The following is a 26,668-nucleotide window of genomic DNA, read 5'->3' as shown; positions in this document are numbered from 1 at the left end:
CATCTCTCCGTAATCATGCAACATCTAAATATGACTCTTGTAAATTCTGGGACAGTTGCATCTGCCAAGACTACGTGATGGCTGTTTTGTTGAGCCGTTAGATGCATAAGTAAGTCTAGCTCTTGCATCATTTTGGCAAATTTTCAGTTGCTTTCATTTGTCTCTATGGCTAGGGTTTTCCACCTATGTGGCAGGATTCAAAATACATGCACAACAGGTACACGAGTATGTCAGGAATAATGTCGTTTCAGTACAACGACGCAGTTGATGTCCGTTGGAATACATGCCCTTGCTGGACGAAAACTGGAATCCTTGGGTTCAGTGCAGTGGAAATTTTAGGATGTGCTACGCTGATACCACTTGGAAAGAAACAACGGCATATACAAATGAAATGTATAAAAAAATGTAGTTGAAAATTGATGATCTGATGATTGATACAAGGTGTACAGAATTTTAATATGCAAATCCATCCAAAGGATGTGACTACACATAAGGAGTTGATTATTTGGGATAACACATTTGTTATTTGTACTTTATTGATTTAAACATTATATTATACTTTATTGTGACATGAATGTTTATATTATTTTGTTTTATTACCTTATGATTCATTATATTTGACCTTTGCCTATAGTGCATACTAGACAAGACATTTAGGAGGTTTTACTGGCCCAAAACTGGAATCCTTGGGTTCTGTGCAGTGGAAATTTTAGGATGTGCCATGCTGATACCGCTTTGAAAGAAACAAGGGCATATACAAATGAAGTGTAAAGAATGCAGTTGAAAATTGAAGATCTGATGATTGCTAGAAGGTGTACTGATTTTTAATATGCAAATCCATCCAAAAGATGCAACATTTGTTATTATTACTTTATTTATTTAAATTTTAAACATTATATTGTATTTTTTTTTCTAATTAATACTACCTAAGCACCCATGGGGGATTTGAACCGGTGACCTATCGCAAGGAATGCCTTAACAGTACACCCATTCACCGTCAATCCAAAGCCCCGTGGGCACATTATATTGTACTTTATTGTGACATGAATGTTTATATTATTTTGTTTTATTACCTTATGATTCATTATATTTGACCTTCGCCTATGGTACATACTAGACAAGACATTTAGGAGGTTTATTACATCAAAAGAGAGAACTTGCTGGTTTTCCATGGTTGTCTTTTATCTCTCTTTGTATTCACATGCTGGAATACCTACGAAGCTTGATATTAGTGGTTCTGAGGTTTAATTAGACGACTTTCTCTTAATATTAAGTTTTAACAAGTTACAACTTCAGTATGCTCTTCTTCATAGGGGGCTAAAGAGTTAAACAATGCATTATGTAACCATTGCAATTTTTTTTTATCTTTGTTAAGATCTTCATGACCAGGTTGGTTTTCATGGTGTGCTTATTGTAAAATGTCGATAATGGGGTCTGAGAGGATGCCTAAACAAAGACTTCCACTAATTGCATGTGTTAATTATGGCAGGTACTGTTTTTCGCGAGCCTATTATGTGCAAGAATATCCCTAAACTTATTGCAGGTAACACATTAGTTAGTTAGCTATATTATTTATTCATTGATGCTGTTCTTTCTTGTTGCTGAAACTGGGGTGCATCACACTCAGGTTGGAAGAAACCGATATGTATTGGGAGACATGCTTTTGGGGATCAGTACCGTGCTACAGATACGATCATAACAGGACCAGGAAAGCTGAAAATGGTATTTGGTATGTTCATGAGGCTTTTGTTGTTCTTGGTAATGTATTATATGTGGATGTGGGTTATCAGATTCTTCAAAGTTCATTGATAGAAATTTTTGTAATATTCTTCTATGATTAAAGCTAAATCTTCTGCATTGGTCCCAGTCCCAGGAACAGGAGAGAAGCCACTTGAGCTTGATGTATATGATTTTAAAGAGGGAGGTGGAATGGCGATGACTATGTTCAATGTTGATGAGGTCAGACTGTTCATTTGTTTGAAGATTGCTTCTTTTATTTCTCATTGTTTTTTCATTTCAACCACGTTTCTTAATTATCAAATCTGTTGATTCTGGCAGTCTGTTCGATCCTTTGCTCAGTCCTCAATGGTAATGGCATATTCAAAAAAGTGGCCTCTTTATCTAAGTACAAAAAATACCATTCTTAAAAAATATGATGGCAGGTATACTTCGGTGGCACATCATTTGGTAAATTGTATAAGTCTTCCTTAAGGTGAAATAATTTAGCTTCATGTGTTTTTATCAACTATTTATTTTAAAGCAACAACATGGCAATAGTGTTATCTAGAATATTTTGGGAACTGTATGTAACAATGAGAAATAAGACTATAAGTATATTTAAAGAAGTGGCTTGTTTAACTAAGACAAAAATTACCATTTAAAAAAATATATGATTGCATATATACTTCTGCAGCAGGTTGTTTGGTAAATTGTACGAGTCTTCCTTAAGGTGAATTGGGTTTATCATTATCTATTTTTGTTGAACTATTATCTCTGTTCTCGCCTAAAGTGTACACCTAAGGCGCAACGCTCAAAGTAGGGGCTGTCACTTTGATCCCTACTCGCTCCATTCTAGCTCTCTCGTAGACAAGCTAAAGGGGGTGGTCCCTAAAGATAGATGAAAGGGGGAAAACTTGTTGAAGCAACAAGTCATAGGAGATCAAAGGGCAAGATCACTGCCTCTCTAGACGACATGAATTGAGATTAATTAGAAAGTCTGTTTATTGAATGAGCAAAGTTTGTCTTAACAAAATCAAACAAATTGAGATCAACGAGACAATATCAAGATTATTGAATAGAGAACAGTGCCTAATGAACAATGATTAGTATAGATTATATCACTTGCACAACATGGAAACTTCAAGTTATTAGATTAGCAGTGCTGCAAGAAGAAAGTTAGTTTAATCGATCAAGATGACCAAAAATATGAGCAATAAACAATTTAAGAACGACTTGCAAATAATTATGATTTACAAAGTAGAACTATTGCAATTACAAAGTAAACCCACAATTCCTATGTTACCGGATCCGTAAACCCTAATGGTGGGATCCATGGATCCCTGGATCGGAGATGGATTCGGATCTAGATCCGCAGAGATACACCCAGCGTCTCTCTGAGGCTAAAAGAATCGTCAACTTCAACACATAAATATGTAGTAAACTAACAAACGCTAGCACAAAATTCCAAAACAAGAAATTCAACTGTTCAGTCGCAAGTGAATGAAAGAATCAGCGTCTGGCGTCACTGAATTAATGAATTGATGTCGGCCAAAATAATCTAGGGAGTTGGCCCGGACAGTTTATTATTTTTATTTTAGTTGACCACATTATAAGCTTTAATACAAGACAGTGAATGAAAGAATCAGCATCCGCGAAAACAATGAATCAGCGTATTATAATCTATAGCCATTTTTATTCAGATATTTTGAAGTTTAAAAAGTAAGCTTTTATTTAGATATTTTAAAGTTTAGAAAGTGAGTTTTATTTATATATTTAGATATTTTAAATTTAAAAAGTAAGTTTTTAATTAGATATTTTAAAGTTTAAAAAGTAAGCTTTTATTTATATATTTATTTTAAAGTTTAAAAAGTAAGTTTTATTTTAATTAATTTTAAAGTTTTTTTTCAAGTTTAAAAAGTAAGTTTTCTAAAATAACTTTAATAATTTGTATTACAACTAATAATTAATGTTTAAATATTTATAAATGATACATTAATCCCATTATAATTAAATTAATAATTATTTTTAAAGTATTATATTGAAGTTATATATTTAAAAACTCACATGTTTTTCATTTTTATATAAATTTAATTAATATTTATAAATGATATATTAAGTCTGGAATTATTTATATAATAATTATTTATTGTATATAAAAATTATATATTAAAAAATTAGCATATGTTTTTATTTTTATATTTATATAAATTTAGTTTTTATTTTTATTTTTATATACATTTTAATTTTAAAAATTATTAAATATTCTATATTTGCATGTACTTGCCGTTTCCAGATCTTGGTTTTTTAAAAAAAAAGTGGCGGATCCGTATCCGAATCTGGATCCGGATCCGAATCCTGGTAACTTAGCACAATTCTAGTTATAATGATCAAATGCAAGATGAGAATGCAATATTCTTCATGGGGAGAATTATGCTAAATACTTTTAAGTCCAAAATGACAAGATTATTGAAGCATTAAGATTTTTCACAAAGCCAATTAGTTCTAAATAATTCTAAGTGCTCTCAATGGAAGCTGCCCTTATGTGAAATGTATTAAATTAGCAAATGTCACTCCACTTAAGATGTCTCCTTAAGAATGTTTGAAGAGAAAATGGATGAAATGAAAAAAACATAAGTGATTATTTAATGATATAAGCAACTCCAATCAATTTAAATCTATTAGCCAAACAAATATTGTTCTATGTAAACCAAAGCTAAGTAGATCAAATAAATGATAATTAATTAAGTGCTTAGGCAAATGCAAATTAAATTAGAACCAAATGGTGCAAGTCAAGAGATAGGAATACCAAGGGGTGGGAACCCAAGCTCCCTCTGGGACAAAATAAGTTTTTATTGAAATTTCAGAGAGAACCGCTAAACCAATGGGCAGGGCTTGAAAAATTCAAAAGGGGATTTACAAATAAAATTTTAATATCCCTCCTTAAGACAATTATGAGAGAATTTCATATCATAGTTTTACAATATTTAAAATGAGATATTTTCTCCCAATTGAAATTAGACTTCCTCCTACTGTCCATTCATAAAATAAACTTCTTTTGCTTAAACCACTAAGTGCCCAAGGGGAATCAAATTGAATAAAAGAAACCGTCTTTAAATTATGCAACTTATGATAATAATTTTTTTCCCCAAATCGATTTTCTCCAAAGGGAAGAACCTTATGGCTGGGAGAAAAATTAAATGTTCCTTTGCAAAAGGGTTTAGGTTGCGGCTTCCACTAGGATGACTTCAGAAAATTTCAACGATTTTTCACGTCAAACATTGTGGTGGCCTAGAAAACGTTGTTGATGCACACGACTTTAAACAAAATTATATATCTGAAGTTTTTTCAGGTCCGAAGTATTAGGCTCTCTAAAAACAATTTCCATTCAAATTTAAGGAATTTCACTTTATTGCAGGTCAGAGATACTTTTTTTTTTTGGTTGTGCAGGGTCAAGATTGAAGATGACTTCCCAAAGAAAACGAAACTGCTCAAAGGAAAATGAGGACAACCTCCCAAAAATAGATCTGAATTTTGCAGGCTTTAAAATCAATTTCTTCGAAGATCAAACCAGGAAAAAGCTTGAAACTCTTAAAAAAAAATCCGATTTCTGTAAAAGGGTTTTCACTTCAACTGCTGGACGTCCAAGGAAGAATCATATAGGCAAAAAATCTGACAAGGGCTCCCAAAAATTTGAATATGGTTTCAGAAATTCGATTTTTACTTTAGGAGATTTGCAGTCAGGTTCCAGAAATTCGGCCACCAAAAAAAATTTTGATTTTTGCTAAAGGCTCCAAAAAATTTTCGATTATTTATGCAAAACCAAGGGTTTAATATATCAAAATGTAAGAATAAGCCCTAGAGCGTGGCCTGCTCAAAAAATCTTCCAATAAACCTGTGAGCCACAAAATTTTTAAAATTCTTTGCTTGAACGATTAGGTTAGTCAATTAAAATCATTGAGTAAGAGAGAGGCTCGGTAGAGCTTGCTTCCTAGCAAATGCTGAAGAAGAAAGCTTGTGGCTCAATCAAATGATGCCCAAAGATGTTTGTGGCCTCACCCAAAATAGATCTGCAAAAATTTTAAAACTCACTACTGAGATCGATTTTGAGAAAATTGTTAGAATTTTTTTATATAGAATGAAAACCGTTTGCAGCTATACCAAATGTCTTCAAAATGTTTTCTTTCTGGCCCAGATCTGATGTTTGAGCTGCAAGAAACTCATTGAAACTCCGAAGGAATCCTACCAACAAACAGGAAGCAAATGGCTTTAAAATATTTTATAGAAAATTAGAACTTTGAAGGTTCAATTTGGGAAAAGGAGAGCTCCTCAAACCCGACGCCTTTGCCTTTTATCTAGACATGTGGAAGTCACATAGAAGCCTCACGAATATATAGATAGAGTCATGGATTGAATAATTATATTTACAAGTTAAAAATAAATTTTTTCAAAAATATATTTACAACATTTTTAATATTTACAAATATCAAAATAAAATGTTTACAAATATTATTTACAAATTTTAAAATAAAATATCCAAATATTTTTATTTATAAAGTTTTACAAATATTTTCAAAATAATCTACAAATCTAATTTATGGGCATGAGGACACCCCCACCCATAGATCAGATAGAGTAGCTCTAGAAATAGCAAATAGATCATTAAAAGCTCAATAAATTAAAAATTTGAAATATAGTGTTTTCTTTTTAAAATAAGTGGCAAAGAAAACTCCTCTTTAAAATTTCCAGATGATCAAGACCTCAAGATATCGACCATGAGTTCTCAGTCATTACGTGCTAAGTAAATGGGTGGTTCAAACAAGAACTTCCCCAAATGCCCAACTCGATTACTTGGTTGATTCAAGCAAGAATTTCCCCAAGTCGTCGATATCTGCTCAGAAAAATATTTCTACCAAAACAACTTCAACAGATCTTGTTAAAACTCAAAAGGAATAATTCACACAGTGATAGAAAGCCCTAGAGATTCAAACAAGAACTCACCAGGTCTAACTAATCAACAATGCTCAAATCCAAATATAGATGCAAACAAGCAACTATAGATCAAAATAGCTAATGAATTCAACAAGCATTTAACATTAGGTAGAAATTATAAGCACATGATGATACACATTACCATAATAAACTTGAGAAGACACTGTAGTATAACCCAAAGTCTTTGCTTTTATTGCACAATTTTTTTTACAAAGCTTCAAAGCTAGTACACTGTCCAAAGATCAGATGTTCTTACAATGAGGAGCATATGCTTCCTTATATAGAAAAAATGAGAGCTCTAGAGACTCTTCCAAGTGAAAAATGTCTAGATCCATGAAGGTGCACAAATTTGACTTGATCTTGGCTGATTAAATGCTTGAGTGTCGAAATAATCTCCATTGTTGATAGCTTGAGAAAAAATTCGAATTCCTTGATGATGCCTTTTTTTCTTGTTCCAAAAAATATTTTTTTTCCCAACTTTTTCTCCTCAAAAAGCCACATTCACTTAACCAAATTGGACCATAAATTAGATTTTTACTAACAAATCGATTTTTCTGGGAATTAATTCTTATTTTCTAGACAAAAAATATTTTCTTGAAATTTTGCTTGGTTGACTTGTGGAGATTCCTTTCTTGGAAATTGCACATTCCCTTTTTTAATATTTTTCACTTGGAGAGAATTTATTTTTTCTCATTTTTATTTTCTGACCATTTTCTGGCTAATATTTTTGTCTCTTTTTGCGAGAAAACTGAAAATAAAAAATAACCATTTTTGACTCAAAATTAATTAATTTTATGGCTTAGGATTTTAAGTTATTTTGGCTAGAATAATTAATTAATTGACACTAAAGGGTGTCTAACTATGAGGGACCATGCACCAAAATAACTTTTTACATCAAGATATTACAGTTTCAACCCTCAAAGGGGGAACACTCATTCGTTATAGACCCTCAATTTAATAACCAATTCTGTGACTCAATATGATCTAGTAGACCAAGTGATTTGTAATGAAATAATTTATCCAATTAGCTTAAATTATTCTCAAATCAATTTTGCAAAAGACTCGACTAGAACACTAGGATTCACGTAAAATCTTGACAACAAATTCTACCTTAGCTTTGGGGTGAGGCTGGAGGGAAAAACTTCGCCGATCTTCCGTGTTTAGAAACGCAGATGAATCATTGAGATGAAAAACCTCTTAGGGTGAAAATCGTCCCTAAAATGGTAGGCTTACCTAGGTTGTTACATACATATGGTCTTACTAGCATCATTTACATTAAAACCTTTGCAACATTGGTTTACAACTCTGACAAATTGACCACTGATGATGAGGAATCCAGGATGATCTGAATGCTTGAGCATGATCTATATTGTAAATTTTTCCATTCTTCCTAAAGTTGAATTTTCTAAGTCTATTCGTTAGAAAATTAATCTGTATTCTGCTGGTTTATTTCTTCTACTTGTAAATTCTGAACAAGTTATTTAAAACATTTAAATACCGAAATAAACACAATACAATCACAACATCGACAAATCATCAACTGAAAGAAAACAAACAGACAAGTGACACTGTTAGTTTTGGACAAATGTCCCTAGAAAAACCCAATGCGGGAAAACCGGTGCAACTATTCTGAGGGTTTATTATTATGCAGTATTTCCTTGAGTACAACTGGGTGCCTAACCGGTTGACCTGATAGAGAAAAAATACACGGAAGTAATACCTCTCTATTCGGAAACAAGTATTCTGAAAACCTATCCCACGAAACCCTCTCTAGCATCTCTGAAGCTCTGCACTGGCCCTTCTGGCCTCTGCGTCAGCCTCCTGCTGCCCTGCATCAGCCTCAAACCTCTTTGCGTCAGCCCTCTGAGGCACTATGCAGCCTCTGGGACCCTCTGCGTCACTCTTGCAGCCTTTGCGTGGATGACGCAGTCCCTCTGGCCTATGCGTTCTCTGCTAGGCTCTGCATGGCCTGAACTGGCTGCTACCTCTCGCTCTCTACTTCTGTGTTGGTCTCTTGGCATTGTCTCTGCCGCTCTGCCTAGTACTCAGTGCGCCTCGCTGCTGATCACTGATTCGACTTTGCTTAGCAACCCCACTCTAGCAAATCGAATGACTGATCACTCTAGTGTATTCTACAACTGACCCTCAAGCCTCCTCTTATACTTTTTTTGTTGGTCCTTCAACGACCGAGATTAAATCTCTAATCAACGACTAAGATTAGATTTGGCTTGATCCATGACTTTTGGAACCTTCTAACCTAGTTTTATATTAATACCCATTTATATTTTATTTTTTCTAAGTTTAGACTTAGGAGCTCCATTAAAAATATTAATTATTTTAATATCTTCCAAACCGGTACAATCTGTCCAAACCATTTCTTGATCTTGGAGATCTCATGTGCTTTAGCCTCTCCACCAATTTTCATGGCTAGAGTACATCCGATGCTACCTCAAATCAAAACCTAACTCCTAGATGTGATAGAAAAGGGTTTCAGTCATGAAGTTTCTTGGTTTATATTTGATACAATCTAAAATCTATGAGGTGTTTGCAATTGCATCAAGTTAGTCAATTCTTCATATTTTGTCTTTACTAACACGTTATTGATCAAGGTTTTAATAATGTTGTTTAATGATATGCTTTATTTTTATTTTATTTATAAAAAGTGTTGCAAATTAATCTGTGAGTTGATTATGAAGACATTGTATGGAAGTCTTGATTAATTGGATAAGAATTGTGTTTCCCAACTGTTGTGTATGAGATCCTAAACATGTATAGACTTTAAAGAGGTTCCATCTCTTGATTTCAGTCATCATCACAAATGGACGCCTTTTCATTGTATACAGTAATATACACCATCTCCATCTCTGTTGACCATGTGTACATATATATGTAAATGGACTTCAAGTTAGAGTGAAGATCATGGTGATTATTGCCACGTTTTGTTGATATGTGCTTAACACCAACTAATATATAATGACACTCACTAGAAATCACAAGGAAACAAGAATGCAAGTATGAGGAGAAGATTCCTGGAAATGTACATATGTGGTACACCTCATTACATTATCTATTTATATATCTTCAAAACTTAGAGTGATCGAGTTTGACTGAGTCTCCTATGGTTCAAATAGATTATCCTCCATAGGAGAATGATCAAGTGTGACCAAGCCCCCAATGATGTTGAAGCTAGTGGTAGCTTCGAAAGGTATTTTGCATAGACTTAGTGTCTTAGCAGGTGGAAAACATTATTTGCCTCTTCTAGGTGCTTGCTTGGTGGAGTAAGTGATGAAGTACCATAATTAAAGTCAATTAATAATTGTGGACTATTAAATCATTTTCTAAGGATAATTATTTAAGTGACTTAGAAATAATTTCAACCGTTGATCTCCAAGATAAGGGAGATTAGGGTTAGGGATTTGGGCTTAATGAAGATTATAAAAGAAACCCAACGAAGAGGTGAAGACACAAGTGAACAACACGAGAGCTCAAGAGAGTGAGTCATCACAGAGAGAGCGATTTTCTTTAGTGCGAGTGGCTCAGTGGACTGGAGCACAGAGGAGGAGAAGTATAGGAGAATTGAGGGTGAATCCAGAAAGCTGAGTTGAGGAGATTGTGGGGCTAAATTTTTGGGGGAATGTTGATTTGATTTGGAGAAAGCTGAATTGCTAGGGGGTTGAGTTTTCCTAAGGCATAGTGATAGCACACAGGGAAGGTGCATGTGGATTTTCCATTTGATTGATTGGGCTGAATTTCTCTAGGCTAATTTCTTCTAGAGGCCGATATCCAAGTGGCCGAATTCCTTGGGCCAAATCCATCCTGTTAGGTCTGATTTACAGGTTCAAATTATTGTATTTTGCCTTGTATCTCTATGGGTCGAAGCCCCAAATTTTCTAGATTAATAGATGACAGAGAGCTGTTGTGGGTGAATTATTTTTTGCAATGTGTGATTGATCTATATGATGTAAATTCCGCTACATATATTCATTTCTAGAAGTTAAAAATACTAGTGTTTTTATTTTTTGGTAATTCAATATTTATTTGGTTAAATAAATAAATTGTTGGGAATAAAATAAATTGTCGTGAGAAAATAAATTTGGCTTGTATTGGGAATTTGACATGGTATTAGAGCAATCGATAAGATTCCGTGAGAGAGATCTGAGATCAGAAGGGTTTGTAGGTGCGAGTTTCCTTTTTATGGCAACATAATTATTTTCTTAAAATTTTGCAGATGGGTTTTTTGGCCATGGTTGATTTGTGATGTTGGCATTGTTACCCACCACTTTGTTGGTGATATCCATGGGAGAAAACTTTTCTCCTAGATGGTCTTTAGCCGACAACCAAGAATCCCTTGTAGCCACCAGATAGCTCGATGTGCCACTATCTCCGCCACCTGAGCCATCAATGTGGTCCCTCACCCATTTATTATGACCATATGTTTGAAGGTGGGCCTCCCGACCTTGGAGGTATGACTTTTCATTGGTGTAATTGAGTAATTTTGTTTACTTATCATGGACATTTTTGGGCATGGATTGGTGGGGGGATTCGACGGAAAGAGTGGGCTAGGTCTGTACTCTTGTCTCCTTTGCTCAATTTAGTGGTTAGCCTTGTATGCTAGTCCCTTGGGATCTCCTTTATTGGCTATTCCCTTTAGGGCTTGTTGCACACGTTTTTTCACAGTTCCAATGAAGCAATTGTACCATTTTTTTTAACATTTAGAAACATCAACCAAATAATTATTATGTCATCGTAAATCTGTTCAACAAATTTGTAATGTAAATGATGCTAGTACGACTATTAATTATGTAACAACTTAGGTAAGCCTATGATTTTGGCGACAAATTTCATCCTAGGAGGTTTTTCGTCTCACTGATTATTTGTGTTTCTAAACACGGATGATCGACAAAGTTTTTCCCTCCAGCATCACCCTAAAGCTAGGGTGGGATTTATCGTCGAAGTCTTAAGTTAGTCCTATTGTTTTGGTAGAGCCTTTTGTAAAAGTGATTTGGGAATAAATTTAACAATGTTCCACCAAGACTCCGGTGCGGGGAGACGCACAGGGGGGACGTGTGGGAGTACCCTCAAATTTTAGGGAAATTTCGAGGGTGCGGGGAGTCGTCGAGGTATATATATATATAATTCAAGTTCATATTCATTGTTCACTGTTCAATAATGAAACCATCAAAATATTAAATAGACAATTGAAATTTGAATCATTGATCCATCCTCATCATTCATTTTGATACATACATGATACATCATTCATATGACATACTCAAGTGACAAGTCTCATTATTGAATTAATTATTATTCATACATACCATGAGCATTGAGATTCGAAAAACAAAAATAAAAATCAATAATAAAATATTCAAATACTGAAATACATTGATCGATATCATTCATCATTCATTGATTCAATGGTTCATCATTCTACAATCTAGTAATCTACATTGATTTAAAAACTAAATTCATCATTCATCATTCTAGAATCTAAATTGAAAGCAAAACATACTAGTATATACTATATACTATATTTTCAAAGTTTGAACACTAAATTTATATAACTCAAACTTCAAAGTTTCAAAGTTCAAACTCAAAAATAGTTAAGAGTGAAGAGTCAAGTCATCAATATCTAGTGTCGCAACTCAAAAATGAAAAATGGATAGTCAGCACTGAAAATAAAATGATAAGTCAGCATCGAGGACTCATTCTCAATGATTGGTCCACTACATCTATCTGCTGCATGAAGTCATTAGGACCATCAATGGAATGTCAGTATCCGAGTCAGAGTCACTCTCTTTAGTAACCAATAAAACTCTAACCAAACCATGTCGCAGCTCATCTGGTCCATACTCATCATCTATCTGTGCACTATCCTCTGGATCCACATCCCATCGTGTTGCCGGTCCCTTCCGATACTCTGGTGTCTTCCTATGTGCAAGACGTAGATAACTGTGCACTGCAACTAGCTTCTCTGCTCTCCTAGAGGAAATTCTATTCCTCTTGATAGAGTGGATGAAGCTATATGTGGACCAATTCCTCTCTGCTGCAGAGGAACTAGCAATCTGAGACAATAAGCGAATAGCAAGGTGTTGGATTTCTGGAGCATCATCCCCATGCATGGTCCACCAACCAATGGGATCAGTCTGGCCTAAATCATTGCGATCTTCCCTTGCATCATGCTTGTTGAAGGGACCACTGAGACTTGCAAATTGCATCCACTGTCTCCTAATTGTTCTCCCTTCTTCTGAACTATACATCTTTGTAATGGTAGCTCGAAATCCCTTTTTGACCTCTGGATCTTCAATGGGAAGAATTCTATCAGCCCTTGCCACATACCATTTTGGGTTGAGTGCATATGCTGCCATGTGCAAAGGTGTATTCATTCGATCCCACCTACGCTGTATAATGGGTTGAATTTGGGTCGTATAGAACTCTAAGGATCTTTCTCACGAATGGCCACCCTTACTTGATCCAACATAGTATCAAAAGTTTCATATATTTCTCCAAGAGTAGGAGAATCTGTGTCAGTGTAGCGAATGACCTCAACTACAGGATGTAAAAGTGACACCAAATAACCACAATCTGTCCACCAATCATTATCCAATATCTAAATCCTGATTTTCTTTCCTTCCTCTATCTTGGATTTTGCCCATTTGTTCCAATCTGGAGTTACAACCATGGCCTGCAATGCTGACTGCACCTCCAACATCCTCTCTAATAAAAGAAAATAACTAGCATATCTGGTATCAGTAGGCTTGAGGAATTCCTTCCTCGCATGAGACCTGTACATGGCTAAAGAGGTATGGTGATTGCAAATAAACATCTGCACATTTCTTGCAGCTATCACCAAGTTAGATACCCACTCAATTTTGCCAATGTCTTTCAATGCATTATTGAGCGCATGCACACAACAAGGGGTCCAGAAAATATGCCTGTATTTACTTTGAATCATTAATCCTGCTGATCTACACACTGCTGCTGCATCTGTCACAACCTGTACAACATTTGTAGATCCAACCTCCTCTATAGCATCACGAAGAAGCTCAAATTGGAAAGTTGCATCTTTGCACTTTCCAGAACAATCAATAGCTCTAAGAAAGAAAGGCCCCTCTCGGCAAGTAACTATGATGTTGATAAGTGGACGTTTGGCAATGTTTGTCCACCCATCCATAACGATAGAACAACCTTCCCTCACCCATGTCTGCCTCATATTTTCCTTTTGCACATTAATATTGGCCACTTGCCTTTCTAATATCACTGTCCTCAACTTATGTTCACCTGGGGGCACATATGAGGGTCCTGCTGCTGCAATTGCCTTCACCATCTCCTTGTAGTAAGGAGAACGACTAACATGGAAAGGAATGCCATTGGCAAAAAGAAATTTTCCAATGGCATCATCTATATCATTACGGTTCAACTTACCATACATTCCTGTAAGAGTTGGTCCCACTGCACGAGAACGAGAACCTGGTGGAGGCATATTTTTCATTTTTCTTTTGGAGCTTGTGGCTTCATCAATACTTTGGTGAGCTTGGGCCATGGCATTTTTACTTGAGAAGTTGCCCTTTGCATCTGCTGCCATTTGCATCCTCAAGAGCTCTGATTTTTGCAATATGGTTAATTTTGTACATATATGAACCCCTTTGCCACCTACACCCAAAAGATGCATCTTGATCTGACTATAACTCCCAACTCAAGAATGACCACAAACATTGCATTTCCAATGGCGTGCCCCACCTCTTTGTTTTCCTGGTTTTGGTTGAGTTGAAGAGTCAATGATTTTGGTAACATATAACAAAAGAGGTTTGCTTGGATTAAATGTCCCTTTTGCATATTCTGCCATGACTTTGACAGGGTTGCAGTTGCACTGGGAGAAACACTAGTTGCATTGCTGCCATGGGTTTCATTCATTGTTGATGGGATTTCAGATCCAAGAGGACTTTTTGTTTGAACATCATAATCACTATCAGTATCACAATCAGTGTCACTGTGGCTGCTCATGTTGTAATCAACGATTTTACACTTGTAAGCTTGCAGCTTGTTGTGTCATTGTTTTAATTTATTTTGCAAAAAAAAATTTGTTTTTCTGCCCTGCAGAAAGAGTTAAAAAAAAAAAAAAATTCATCATGTAAATTAAAATTTACAATGCAAATATAGTAGAATTAAATATAAATTATTAAAATTTAAAAACAAAAACATAAACAAAAAATAAAAATTAAATTTGAGTGACTGTGTTTTGAAGCATTTTGAAGTTTTCATTAAAGTTTATATTTAAAAATTATTAAAATTTAAAAGTTGGGGGAAGGTTTGTAACCTGCACCAAGTCCGAACTTCATAAACCTGTTGCATGTCCTAGCTCCATAGTCAAATGCTTGCTCTACAGGTGACTGTCACTACAGGACTATCCTCAAGTTAGATGATTGTCCGAACTGTTCTGAGTAGCAACAGATGTCAACACTCCTAACCTTTCACATTGTATTTTCTATTATGCAAGTAATTTCACTAACCCTTTGCATTTTAATTTTTTACTGTATATAATTTATTGGGGTTTTTATTTTAATTTTATATATATTGGGTTTCTTTGGGAGAATTTCTTTTTATTTGTACAGGTGAAATCTCTCAAGGGATCAAAGAAAGGAGTAACCTTTTGAAGTTTCCAACCCTTAAAAACCCTAGATGTCTAGGGTTTCTGAACCCATTTTTGCAGGCTGCGTATTTTCAAATTGGGGGAAGAAACTCATTGTCTGAAGGCCCTATCCCTTACCCAACTTAAAAGGCTCGTGTTTGGGACATATTTTGCAAGCATTAAGAAGGCCGTAAGCCCTACAAGGGCTAGATCTCATTGCAAACAAGAGTTTTTTCAAGGGATTGACATTTGATCTCTAATAATTTTTGATTGCAGTAGTCTTAAAGGTCCGATCTTTGGGTTTTGAGCTAACATTTTGTGAGTACAGGTGTTGAGGGGTGATTTCTCTCACAACTCCAAACTTGGCATAGGCCATTAGGCTTTTGGGTTTGCTTCTATTTCCTTCATCTCTCATTTTAATTGACTACATAATTTATATCAGATCTGATATATTGATACAATAGTGGCATAATCATCATAATACGAGCCTAAAGAACCCACACATTAAGCTAATAATTCATACAAGACATCAAAATAAATTACAAGGGTTTGATCTATCAATTGTACTGTTTTGTGTTGGCTGTTATATAAATTTCAAGGTCTGATTTGAAATTGCAGAGGTCTGATTTGAAAGTTTCAGGTCGGATATAATTGTTACAATAGTATATTCAGAGAATAAACACACATAAAATAATCCTAAATTCATTAACAAGTCGCTTAAGGCATTGAACATTAATCTTGTGGTTAAATTGGTTGCATATAAGTTATTTTTTGAAGAATGTTTGACAATTTCCAGATCTGATATGTTTGCTACAACCATTTATGCAGTGATATAAACTAAATAAGAATCATCAAAACTGACTAAAGATCATTTAAAAATCACTCAATTGATTAGCTAATCATTGGAGCTTATTTGACATTAATATTTAGGCACCTTGCTGGTTTATTAAGGACTGAATCACTGTTTTTTTGAGTTATCACTGATCTGATATACATCATTTTGAGGCTTGATCTGCATAAGAAATCTGATCTATAGTGTCTAAGTAGTCCTATAATCAAGTGAATATCATTGGAAGTTAAATGCATTGATTTTCTAGCTTATCTTTGGCATCTTGCATCACTTCTTGATTGCTGATATAAAATTGCAGACCTCTGAATACAATGTTGTAGTGATAATAAATCACATATAAGTCTCTAAAATTGGGTAAGGAAGTTTTACAATTCATAATCATTCATGGTTGAAGTGATTTGGGCTAAATTTTAGTCGTTGGCATTTTGTCTTGGAAATCAATGGCTACTTAGATAAGTGCTCTAAGTTTCCTAAATTGCTATCATTGTTATCACTTGTTGGTCAATATTTTTGTCGAATTATTGTAAGAAGATCTCTTGTTGGTTGTTGGTGCTTGTGTCATTGAGCACTTGGTCTTGTTTAAGATTGTCTTTCAATATGTTGTTTGTTGATTTTTGGTAGCATCATATGTGCTCTAAGTCTCAAATTCTACAAGGAGGCTTAGATACATGTATTTCACAATACCCAGAAATCATTTTGGGAAATTCCACTCGGAGACAGTTTTATTAAAATAATTAATTATTTTTGATGGGTCCCTAAGTCTAAACTTAGGAAATTAAAATAATTAATGAGTATTGATCTAAACCGTGGGTGTAACTTCCAGAAGAAGACAAAGATCGAGTCCAAATGATCTGAGCCATTGATTAGAATTTAATCTGGGCCGTTGGTTCTCAACTGGAGGATTATAAGAAGGACATCGAGGGGCATTTGGAAAACACACCAGAGGCAAATACTCAGTTACCCGAGTAAGATCGATTTTCTCACTGGTCGAAGTTCGGCAAGAGAAAATTGAATTAAAGGGAGAGTTGCAGGTGAGAAGGAGAGGGAGGGTATCAACATCAGTTGGGAGTGTAGGAGCAGAAAACACAAAGTAGAGGGAGGACAACGTAGAGGCTGTGACGCAGAGGAGGGACAATGCATAGGCAGTGTGACGCTGGGACTGTGCACTCCTCACATAGGAGCTGATGCAGTGAGGCGCAGAGGAGGCAACATGTCCTCTCCTGGATCAGAAACTGACCGAGAAGTGTCTGTAAAATTTCTAACAGAGAATCCTCTTCTATTCTGCTGTTGTATCTTGTACATGAGAGTTTCGCTGAAGACTAATAAAGAAACCCCCATCTATTGCATCGGTTTTCCCACATTGGGATTTTCCAGGGACAATTGTCCAAAAATAACTGTATCATCGTGGTTATACTTGTGATAGTATTTTTATTTGCATTCACTTTCCGCAGTGTTTGAATTGTGAAGGTTGCAGTAGAATTTATTTCGATATTTGTTGTAGAAATGCTGTGAATAACTTATTTCTGAGTTAATAAGTAGAAGAAATAATATTAATCACTGTAGTTGGATTTTTATTTAGAAATTTTCACATTGTTAAGTACTCTTGTTATAAGATAATCAACATCAAGTACTTGAATCACATAACCAATCTTAACTCAAGATTGACTTATAATCCTTGCATATAATTGTAGGAATATTCTTGCATCTAATAATTTACCTCTAAGCATAGGCTTGGTTGATAGACATTTAGGACAATCGTTTTCACCTAGTTTGAGGAGCCTAGCACCTCTTTAGTGGTTAACACGGTGACCCTGCAATCGTCAGAGCCACAATCTCTGCAGCGTCGGAGTCATTGGGTGGTTAGAATCATAGTTCTAAAAACTGGAACCAGTGACTGGACCGGTCTACCTATCAAACCGAGTTTCAAACTGGAATCGGTCAAACCAAGACTAGTCAGATCTCAATGAACCGGTCTTTAAAAAATGCATGAAATAATTAGTTTTTACTGAAAAAGACTATTTTTAAGATTTAAACCCATGATTCCAAACCAATAGAGATAAATATGCAAAGTTTTCTCATTTATATACCAGGTAAAGGTGAATATATCAAATTGGCACCAAGTGCAATACATATCAACAATAGAATACATAATCAATGAGGCTCTAAATGGCCCCTAGAGTTCAAAAACAATGTTGTAAGCTATGGGGTCATTGGCCTACTACAAGTCTACATATTAGTGATCAACATGATCACTCCTCATCATGATCAAACTCATCACCACCACTAGATAAGGGATCATCAACATGAACTACATAAAATCTGGCTGAGTGTTTGAGGACTCCTAAAACTCCTTTGCAACCTTAACAGTAGTGGTAGTAGTAGCAACAAAAATAGACATCAAAACTACAAATCACTGATCAACATGATCACTTATGAAACTCATCATTGATTCAACGCTACTAAAAATGGGATCCTCAGCAAGAGATACATAAACACCATCTCGCCCAGAGTCTTGAGACTTGGATTGCTCAACCTTTAATATGATAAAAATTGAAAAAGTTTAACATGCCTAACTAGTGATTTTGGTTTGAGTGAAGGGTTCATCTCCATTGGCTTATAATGTGGTAGAAAAAGCTTAGCATCCCTAATCAATTATTTTCCTTTGAGTGACGGTTACATTCTTGTTAAAGCAATGGCAGAGGAGTCCAACAATCAATACCACCAATATCAACAAAGTTCAAAAATCAATGCCATCAACATCAAGGTTCTTAAAGAGCTTCATGCTCTTGATCAAACACCAATATCATACCCTCACACATGATAGAATCAAATGGAAACATTCCAAACCCCCAAGCCATGAAATCTTGAAAACCATTAAGTCTGTTGAATTTTGTGTGAACTCTAAAATTCTAGTTTCTCCATATGAAATCTAATGAGGTCAAAACCACTCGCAAACATCCCAAGTCATTTCATAGTAATGTTAAAAATTTAAATAAAAATGATGAAAATGAAAAATAAAGGAAATGTCACTTTTACTTTAAGAATTTAACATTACCATTGATTGCTATTGATTCTAGGGTTGATATGTGTGAGGCAAATGAGAGGGGAGGCATGCTTTTCTTAGAGGGGTTGTTTTTGGAGGGAAACAACCCCAAATTTCCCTCAAAATGACATCAAAACTCACAAAACTGCATTTTGTGGGGTCTGTAGATGGCCTAGCAATAAATCGGCTGGTTTATGAAGGAGTTGACCGGTTTATGGGAAAACCCGCAGGTTCCTTCATAAAGCAACCATTTTATGGCCGATCAAACCAAAAAAACGGTGTGTCGCTTAGAAAACGAGGTTTTTCAACCGGTTTGATGGTTAGGGCTAATGAACCGGCCAATTTGGTCGACTTCCAGTTCAAACCGACCCGTTTTGAAAACTATGGTTAGAACACAGGGGGAGGTATCGTTAATCAAGCCTCTGCTTGCTTCTCGTTAGCTTCTATCCCACAACCTACTCTAGAGACTAGTTCCAAAATAGTTAAGAGGAAGGAACCATCTAGAACATGCATATAATTAAAAGTAGCCAAAATTTTGCATTTCACCAAAGTCTTAGGATTTGCATAGCATATAGGTTAGTTAAACATTCAAGTAGTGGTTGTTCATTCAGTCATTTGGTCTTTAATTGATATTAAGAAAGTAAGTTGACTCCATAAGGCACTAGTCTCATTGATAATTAATTCTAATCTCTAAAATCTTTCTAAATCAACTAAGTGGCTAGCCATTCAATCGTGTCTCCCATAATCGTTGGTTGCTAACTTGTCTTTCATTTCTATCTTCCATAGGGACGACCCCCCATAGCCTGCTTTTGGGAGACAGCTAGAACGGAGTGGGCAGGGATCAGAGTGACAAGCCCCGCTTTGAGTCGTTGTCGCACCGTGCCTGTACAATCTAAGCGACAACAAGACTGACACATGGGAAAATATCGATTTAGGTTGCGTGGTCCTGCTTCCAGACTCCTCTCGTTTTAACCCCATTTATCACTTTTCCCATCCAGGTCCACATTTGTCCACTAGATCCACAAAGGGTTAGCCCCCCTGTCCCCTTGCCCACAGCTTGGGTCGGGCCTGCAACGATGCCTCAGAGGTTGATGCAACTAAAAAGAAAAGAAAAAGCATAATTTGGCCACTTTCAACAAGAAATGTACCATAAAATGCAAAAGATGGCCGGGACATACAAATTTAGCACATGTGCAAAAGCCAAGCATGAGCTCTACCCCTTATCTATGGCCATCACCTTTGTCCCTATGAGCCTTAGATGAGTCCCCTCCACATTAAGGAACCCATGATTGTCCCAACCCCTGGTGGGCAATGAACTGTCCCACCTTAAAGTGGGTATCTACTACTGTATCCTACACATCATGCTCTCATTCCCTGGAGCCCCGAGCAATTATGAAGAAAAATCAATCAAAGGCAAAAGGCATATGAAGAAGGTTGGAAAAATAAAGGTCGGGGTAACTCATGTACCACGATTGCTCCCTCCTGCACTCATATACCCAAGTGTGGGCTTCCCCTATTATAGCTACCTCTGTACCATGGCATGTGGCTTGGAGCCTTCCCCTGATCCCCACTCCATTCCATCATTGTATCACATGCCACCTACCACTTGATGGATGTACCATGGACATGTCACCCCCTTTAAAGGCTAAAACCATCTAATAGGGTCCTTGGCTAACCCCCTTATTGAGCTTGGAGACACCTGTACGTGCCAAAGGCCACTATGGAAAGGCATGCCATTATGAAGTGTCCACTTGTGTTTCATGATTTGTAAGCTCTTTTACTTGATTACTTTAATGATTTGTTGTATTGGAAGGTGAGGGAACACATTGGATCTTATGTAGGATTGCAGATGGGTCTCCATTTGGGGTTTGGTCTTCCTATACGAGGTCCAAACCCTCCAGAGGGCCATAGTAGCACTTGTAGGGTGAGCATAGAGAGCCATGGGCCTCCACCATTGTAGGGAGCACTTCATGGATCTCCAACATCATTAAGTGATTGCTCGTATTCCATGTTTTTGGATGAGGATGATGCTCCCAGATCACCATGCCCAACCGACTTCACATTTGTACCACACACTTGGTAGAGGTTCCAGGGTCTAGATGAGGATGTGTATCACTGCGAAAGACAAAGGGAGGGCTTATGTCATCATTCTAGCTCTTACAGATGGTTTACAGGCATTATCAATCCACTTGGAGACCCATGAGGATGTCATTGTGCCCCCACACCCACTTGGGGACACTAGTGACCACACGTGACTTGCTTGGATATCAATGACCCTACCCCATATTCACTATGTTTGGAGTTTATTTTCTCACCTTGGCACACTTTGGACTCCACTAGGCCTTCTCAATGGCCCAATGCCTCATTATGTTTACTATTTTTCTCTCTTGAGAGGCTTATATTTCTATTTTGGAGCTATCTTGGTGGGCTTGTCACCAAGGGATGTTATTATTGTACATTATTTTATTATTTGGGGCTTAATTAGGCCTAATTAGGCAACTCCAACCTTTTAGGAAGGATATAAATAGATGAGAGGCTCATTCATTCCTCTCATCACCACTTGGATTTGGATCATTTGTATCTCTTGATATGTTCACTAGCCTTTTGGATGAATGAATTAGAGAACTAATGCATTTCAATGTTTGGAAGATCTTGATTTTTCTATCTTGGAGATTCGCTTCTCTTGCATTTGATGATTGTAATAATCTCACTGTACATCGTGAGTACTCTTTTCATGCTTACCTTGTAATTTTGTCTCATAAAATGATCTATGGAATGTTTTCGTTCATGAAGCTGGTGTAGCTGCTTTTGGGCTTATGCGAAGTTGCTGACCTTGTCTTTGTGAGGGGTTTTTCATGTTGATTATTGAAATGTATGGTGGATTATTGTCCTAGAGATACATGATTGCTCATGCATTATCTTGATAAGTCATCATTTGCAAATAATTAGAAGTATAAATTTTCCTTGTGACCTAGTTGCTACTTTTGTCATGCAAAGTTGCTGGGGAACTCCTTGATTGAAATCAAGCATCTCTAAACATTGTTTCCATTAGATTCCATTTTCCCATTAGGCTAGGCACTGATCTAGTCCAGGGGTGATCAAAAAAGAATATTATTTTTTACCTTTCCTTCTGTTTCTAGGCCTAACCCTAGTAGGTCACCTAGGGCATCAAGAGAAATCTTTTGTAGCCTTCCAAACACCTCGAAAATTGGTCCACAACTACGCTGAGGTCTTCTCAAGAGGTCCTCCAAGTTTGAGCACAATCCGATGGTGGAACCTAAAGATATCACAAGCCCTAGCTCGAGGATCATTTCTTTCCCTAGGTTGATTGGGGTTGGTGTCCTCATTTGGATCATTGCATTCAAATTTCAAAAGAAAATTAGTCCTTTGATCCTATTCTCCTCCCTAACCAAGTCTAATCAACTCCACATTCTTAACCTAGTTTGGGTCCACTTTGGTTCTTTGTGGTTCCTCAACCTCGTAACTCTAACTCTACAAGGATCACATAGAAGCCACTTCTCCTTAAGGATTCTTAGGTCTAGGACAACTCTTGTCAAGGGATATTCTCCAAACCTAGGCTTAAGTATCCCATTAGCCCTTCCTAGAGAGCTTATCATCTTGCTTCTAAAGCAAGTAAGCCAATTATTTGAGCCTCTCTTGTGAACAGGCTTTAGGAATCACCTCTAATCCCATCATTGATCTATTCATCCTCATGAGTCCTCTTATATCGGGTCTCCTCCCATCGATGAAAGTCCGTAAAGAGTAAAGAGCTTTAGCTGAGGTGACAGTGGGCTATTGCTCCATTGTTGCCACTTGACCTAGTAGTTGCTCTATAAGACCCCTTCATAGGACCTGTACTAGTTTGAGAGGTAATAGGCATCTTTGAGCAGTCTCCGATATGAAGACAGGATGGATGGGGTTGCTAATTTCAATCCCTGGAAGGAGTGAATTAACATGATTGTGAAGATGAATGGTATGTTGGATCTGTTAATTTTTCTTAGAGTTACATTGTTCTTTGCTTTGATAATTGCATTTCAACATTTGCATATTAAATTCACCCCATAGCATTATAACATTATTGAGATTTACAACATTATTCATTAGCATATGCAATTATATAGAAAGAACATCGTCATCATCAATGCAACAGAACATAAAGGAACAACAAAAGAAAAACATTTACACAGAGACAACAGGATTGGTCGGAGACCAGGGAAAAACCCACTATGGGGAAAGGCCTTTCAAATTTTTCTTCCTATTAGATTGTCATTGAATGATTCAACAAAAGAGAGTACAATGATCCATACCTTTATCCATACTATTATATAGCAAAATCAACTAAACAATATCATGAGATGAATCCAACAATGCCAATAATGGAAAACCTTGATTCAGAAGCCTGTGATCATCTGTAACTGTTTGCAGTCAACTGCCGAACCTTGCAGTTAACGAGCGGAATCTGTGGTCAACTAGAAAACCAAACTCTGGGTCCCAATCGCACCCAGAGAGTGACGTGCGTGCCGCTGAAAGCCTCCAACCACACGCATGAGCCTGCTAGCCCGCTGTTAAGACTGAAATCTGCTTGTCTGATGCTTGTGGTCGGAAACTAAAAACCCTACACACGTGCGAGCTTTAGATCATGTAATCTCTAACTTTTGCGAGTAGACTATCCACGAACTATCTCATACCTGTGCGAGACAAACCAAAGAAATAAGAAGAATGATCATAATGATGATGTCCAAATGAACTTAAGGTCACTTGTATTTATAGCCTTCCAAGGGGGTCCAATTTGCTTTAGGGCCGACCTAATCAAATGTGCACATGTGGGCTTTAATTCAAAAATACACTTTGCCTTCTCCAAATTAGGCGCTTCAATAGTCAAAATTGGTCCTCTCGAAAGATAAATCTCACCCCATTGTTGGAATTTGACACTAAGTTGCCAAATTAACACACCCTCTCAGCTAGGGAGAAATTCCAACTACATCATGTAATCATTGCAAGAATCCTGTCATCAAATCATATCCTCTCTCAAGTATCTTTTCATCAAATGTCATCATTGCTTATCTCGATTCATCTCTGCTTATCCCTACTCATCTCTAGATTGTTCCTGCTCATATGCTGAACATTCTCGAATCTAAAAGAAGAAGAACTTGACATCGGAGATGGGAAAGATACACTGCAACAACACAAGATTGAGAGTCTTCTTAGTGAGTGTTGGGTTCAGGGAAGGACAACAAGGAGATCCAAATCAACCAAGGAGGGTTGATCAGCCGGTTCAAATCCAAGGTTTTAAGTAATTCCTCAGTTGGGCCATTATGCTAGGATGAGAGCCCTAGTTTGCATTATTAGTGGAAAAAATTTGACCGGGTAGAATCTGTCACTTTTATGAGATTGGTTATTTTATTTTTGCTTCTACTAAGTTAAGAACCTAGCTGTGTAAATTATTCTGTAGATCTGCAATCTGTTAGGTCAGTGATTTACCGGGTGTTAGGTTTAATAAAATCTAACAGTATTATGTATTTATAAGATGAAAAAAGTGTTGGAGAGTGATCCAGTTTGCCCAACCATAATGACAAAAAATGATATTTTTTAAGTGTGTGATAAAGTGTGACCAAGGCCCCTATGAGTTATATACTATGAAAAAAGAAAATTTGATTCATTAGTGTAAGTACATTGTCTAATTAAGACCACTAGAACTTGGGGACTATATCTAATCATGAATTAATGATTTGTGATTCTCTTTCCTTCCTCCTATATATCGAAGTTATGTGTGCACATTATTTTTTATTTACTCTTCTCTTGTTGTCATTCCAAACTTGTAAGTTCCAGTGGATTGCATTCTTGAGATTAAGGATGTGTGATTCTCAAATAATATTTTTACAACAGGTTTAAGGACATCTTTCAAGAAGTATATGAACAGAACTGGAAGGACAAGTTTGAAAAGGCCAATATTTGGTAGGCTTTTTAAAATTTGTGATCAACATTATTGTTAAGACATGCATTTTTTGTAATAAGTGTGATAAAAGTTAATGCTACTTTTATGTATAGATTTTAGAACAGCTTTTCCTTGTGCATTGCAGGTATGAGCATCGGCTAATTGATGACATGGTAGCTTATGCTCTTAAGAGTGAAGGCGGGTATGTATGGGCTTGCAAAAATTATGATGGTGATGTTCAAAGTGATTTTCTGGCACAAGGTATCAACATTTCAGTTGAGATGCTTTTGAACTAATATGAAGAAATAGTTTTTAATTTAACCGATGAACTATCATCAGCTTGTCAAAATGACTGGAAGCTAGGAATTTAGCCATTGGTGATAAATTCAGTAGTTACCAAGCATAAAGATAATAATATATCTGACAATTGGAACTTGAATTTATGATTTAAGAACAGTGGAAACCCTTTGACACCTTCATACAGTGAGTAAATAAATCATATCATATTCTAGGAGAGGAACTCTTCATGAAAGGATTTTGACAGATAGTTCGAGCAAGGCCTAGACAAGAAGGAAACAATAGTGCTGACTAAGAAAAGTGAGTCTAACCAATAAATTTGAATTCTCGATAACATATATGAGCCTATGACAACGAACACAGGGAGTTCCTCTTTGATTTAATATTGAGAAGCAGAGAACATTTGTCCTATTGATGGCTGGTTTGCAAAGTGTGGCTTGGTAATATATTATGTTATTCAGACCGCAAGGTGTATTACTGCAATAATGGTGGCCAGCCACCATTGATAATTTTCATAATTGATCTGAATGATGTTGTAGCTATTAAACTACAATATAACATTTAAATCGTTCATTCTCAAACTGTTCACATATTTGACATTGTATATATATGCTTTGCCTCCATATGCTCTTTGCCGTAATTATTCTGTTTATCTTGAAACCTTATTTATTTTAGCATCAAGAATTGCATATGATGGTTGCAAGAAGCCTCATTTGGACATACAATCTTCTACTCTCTGCTTTTCTACTGTTGTTATAAACATCTAGAGTCTGGATTCAGATTTGGAGCAGACCTTCAATGGGAGCTTATTCATGCTTTAGAAATGGTGTTTAGACATCTTTATTTGCAGACTCCTGAGTATTCTCTGTAGAAAAATAGGGATGGAAGTAGATGGGAGATGTGGAATATGAAATTTTATTAGAAATGGAGTGATTTCTTACATTGAGGTAGAACAGCTATATTTCTTACAACTTGTGATACCTTTTTGTTCCCTAGAAAAATTATCATATATTTCATTCAAGTTGAAAGAAAAATACATTTTGCAGATGGATATGGCATTAAGAGAGACTTGGTGTTTTTTGCTCATCTCGAAATCAAACAAAAAACGAAAATCATGACCAGTTTGTTTTGACCATACAATGCCATTACATATATTCTGCATAATAAGAAGTCAGGTAATAGAGAAAAAGAAGCTCCAACAAAGTA

At 36.1% G+C, this 26,668-nt stretch overlaps 1 protein-coding gene across 3 annotated transcripts in view; it reads left to right on the top strand.

The window, feature by feature from the left end:
- Window positions 1-26,668, top strand: part of LOC149250186 (isocitrate dehydrogenase [NADP]-like) — a 329,935-nt gene that overhangs the window by 204,455 nt on the left and 98,812 nt on the right. For 2 of the 3 annotated variants that reach the window (XR_016266813.1, XM_089458932.1), the window contains exons 6-11: window positions 1,490-1,543; window positions 1,628-1,729; window positions 1,868-1,959; window positions 2,059-2,162; window positions 25,117-25,185; window positions 25,311-25,426. Coding sequence is in view for 1 of the 3 variants with exons in the window: in XM_089458932.1 (XP_089315058.1) it covers window positions 1,490-1,543; window positions 1,628-1,729; window positions 1,868-1,959; window positions 2,059-2,162; window positions 25,117-25,185; window positions 25,311-25,426 (537 nt within the window). In the remaining 2 variants the exon portion in view is untranslated. The remainder of the gene's footprint in view (window positions 1-1,489; window positions 1,544-1,627; window positions 1,730-1,867; window positions 1,960-2,058; window positions 2,163-25,116; window positions 25,186-25,310; window positions 25,427-26,668) is intronic. The other variant, XR_016266814.1, reaches the window with a different exon arrangement.

The sequence above is a fragment of the Pinus tabuliformis genome, chromosome 7 (genome assembly GCF_031772625.1).
Source record: "Pinus tabuliformis cultivar Carrire ecotype Pingquan chromosome 7, CPIR1, whole genome shotgun sequence".
In the NCBI taxonomy this organism is placed as follows: Eukaryota; Viridiplantae; Streptophyta; class Pinopsida; order Pinales; family Pinaceae; genus Pinus; species Pinus tabuliformis.
Note: the sequence above shows the minus strand (reverse complement) of the source record. Positions and strands in the feature narration are given on the sequence as shown.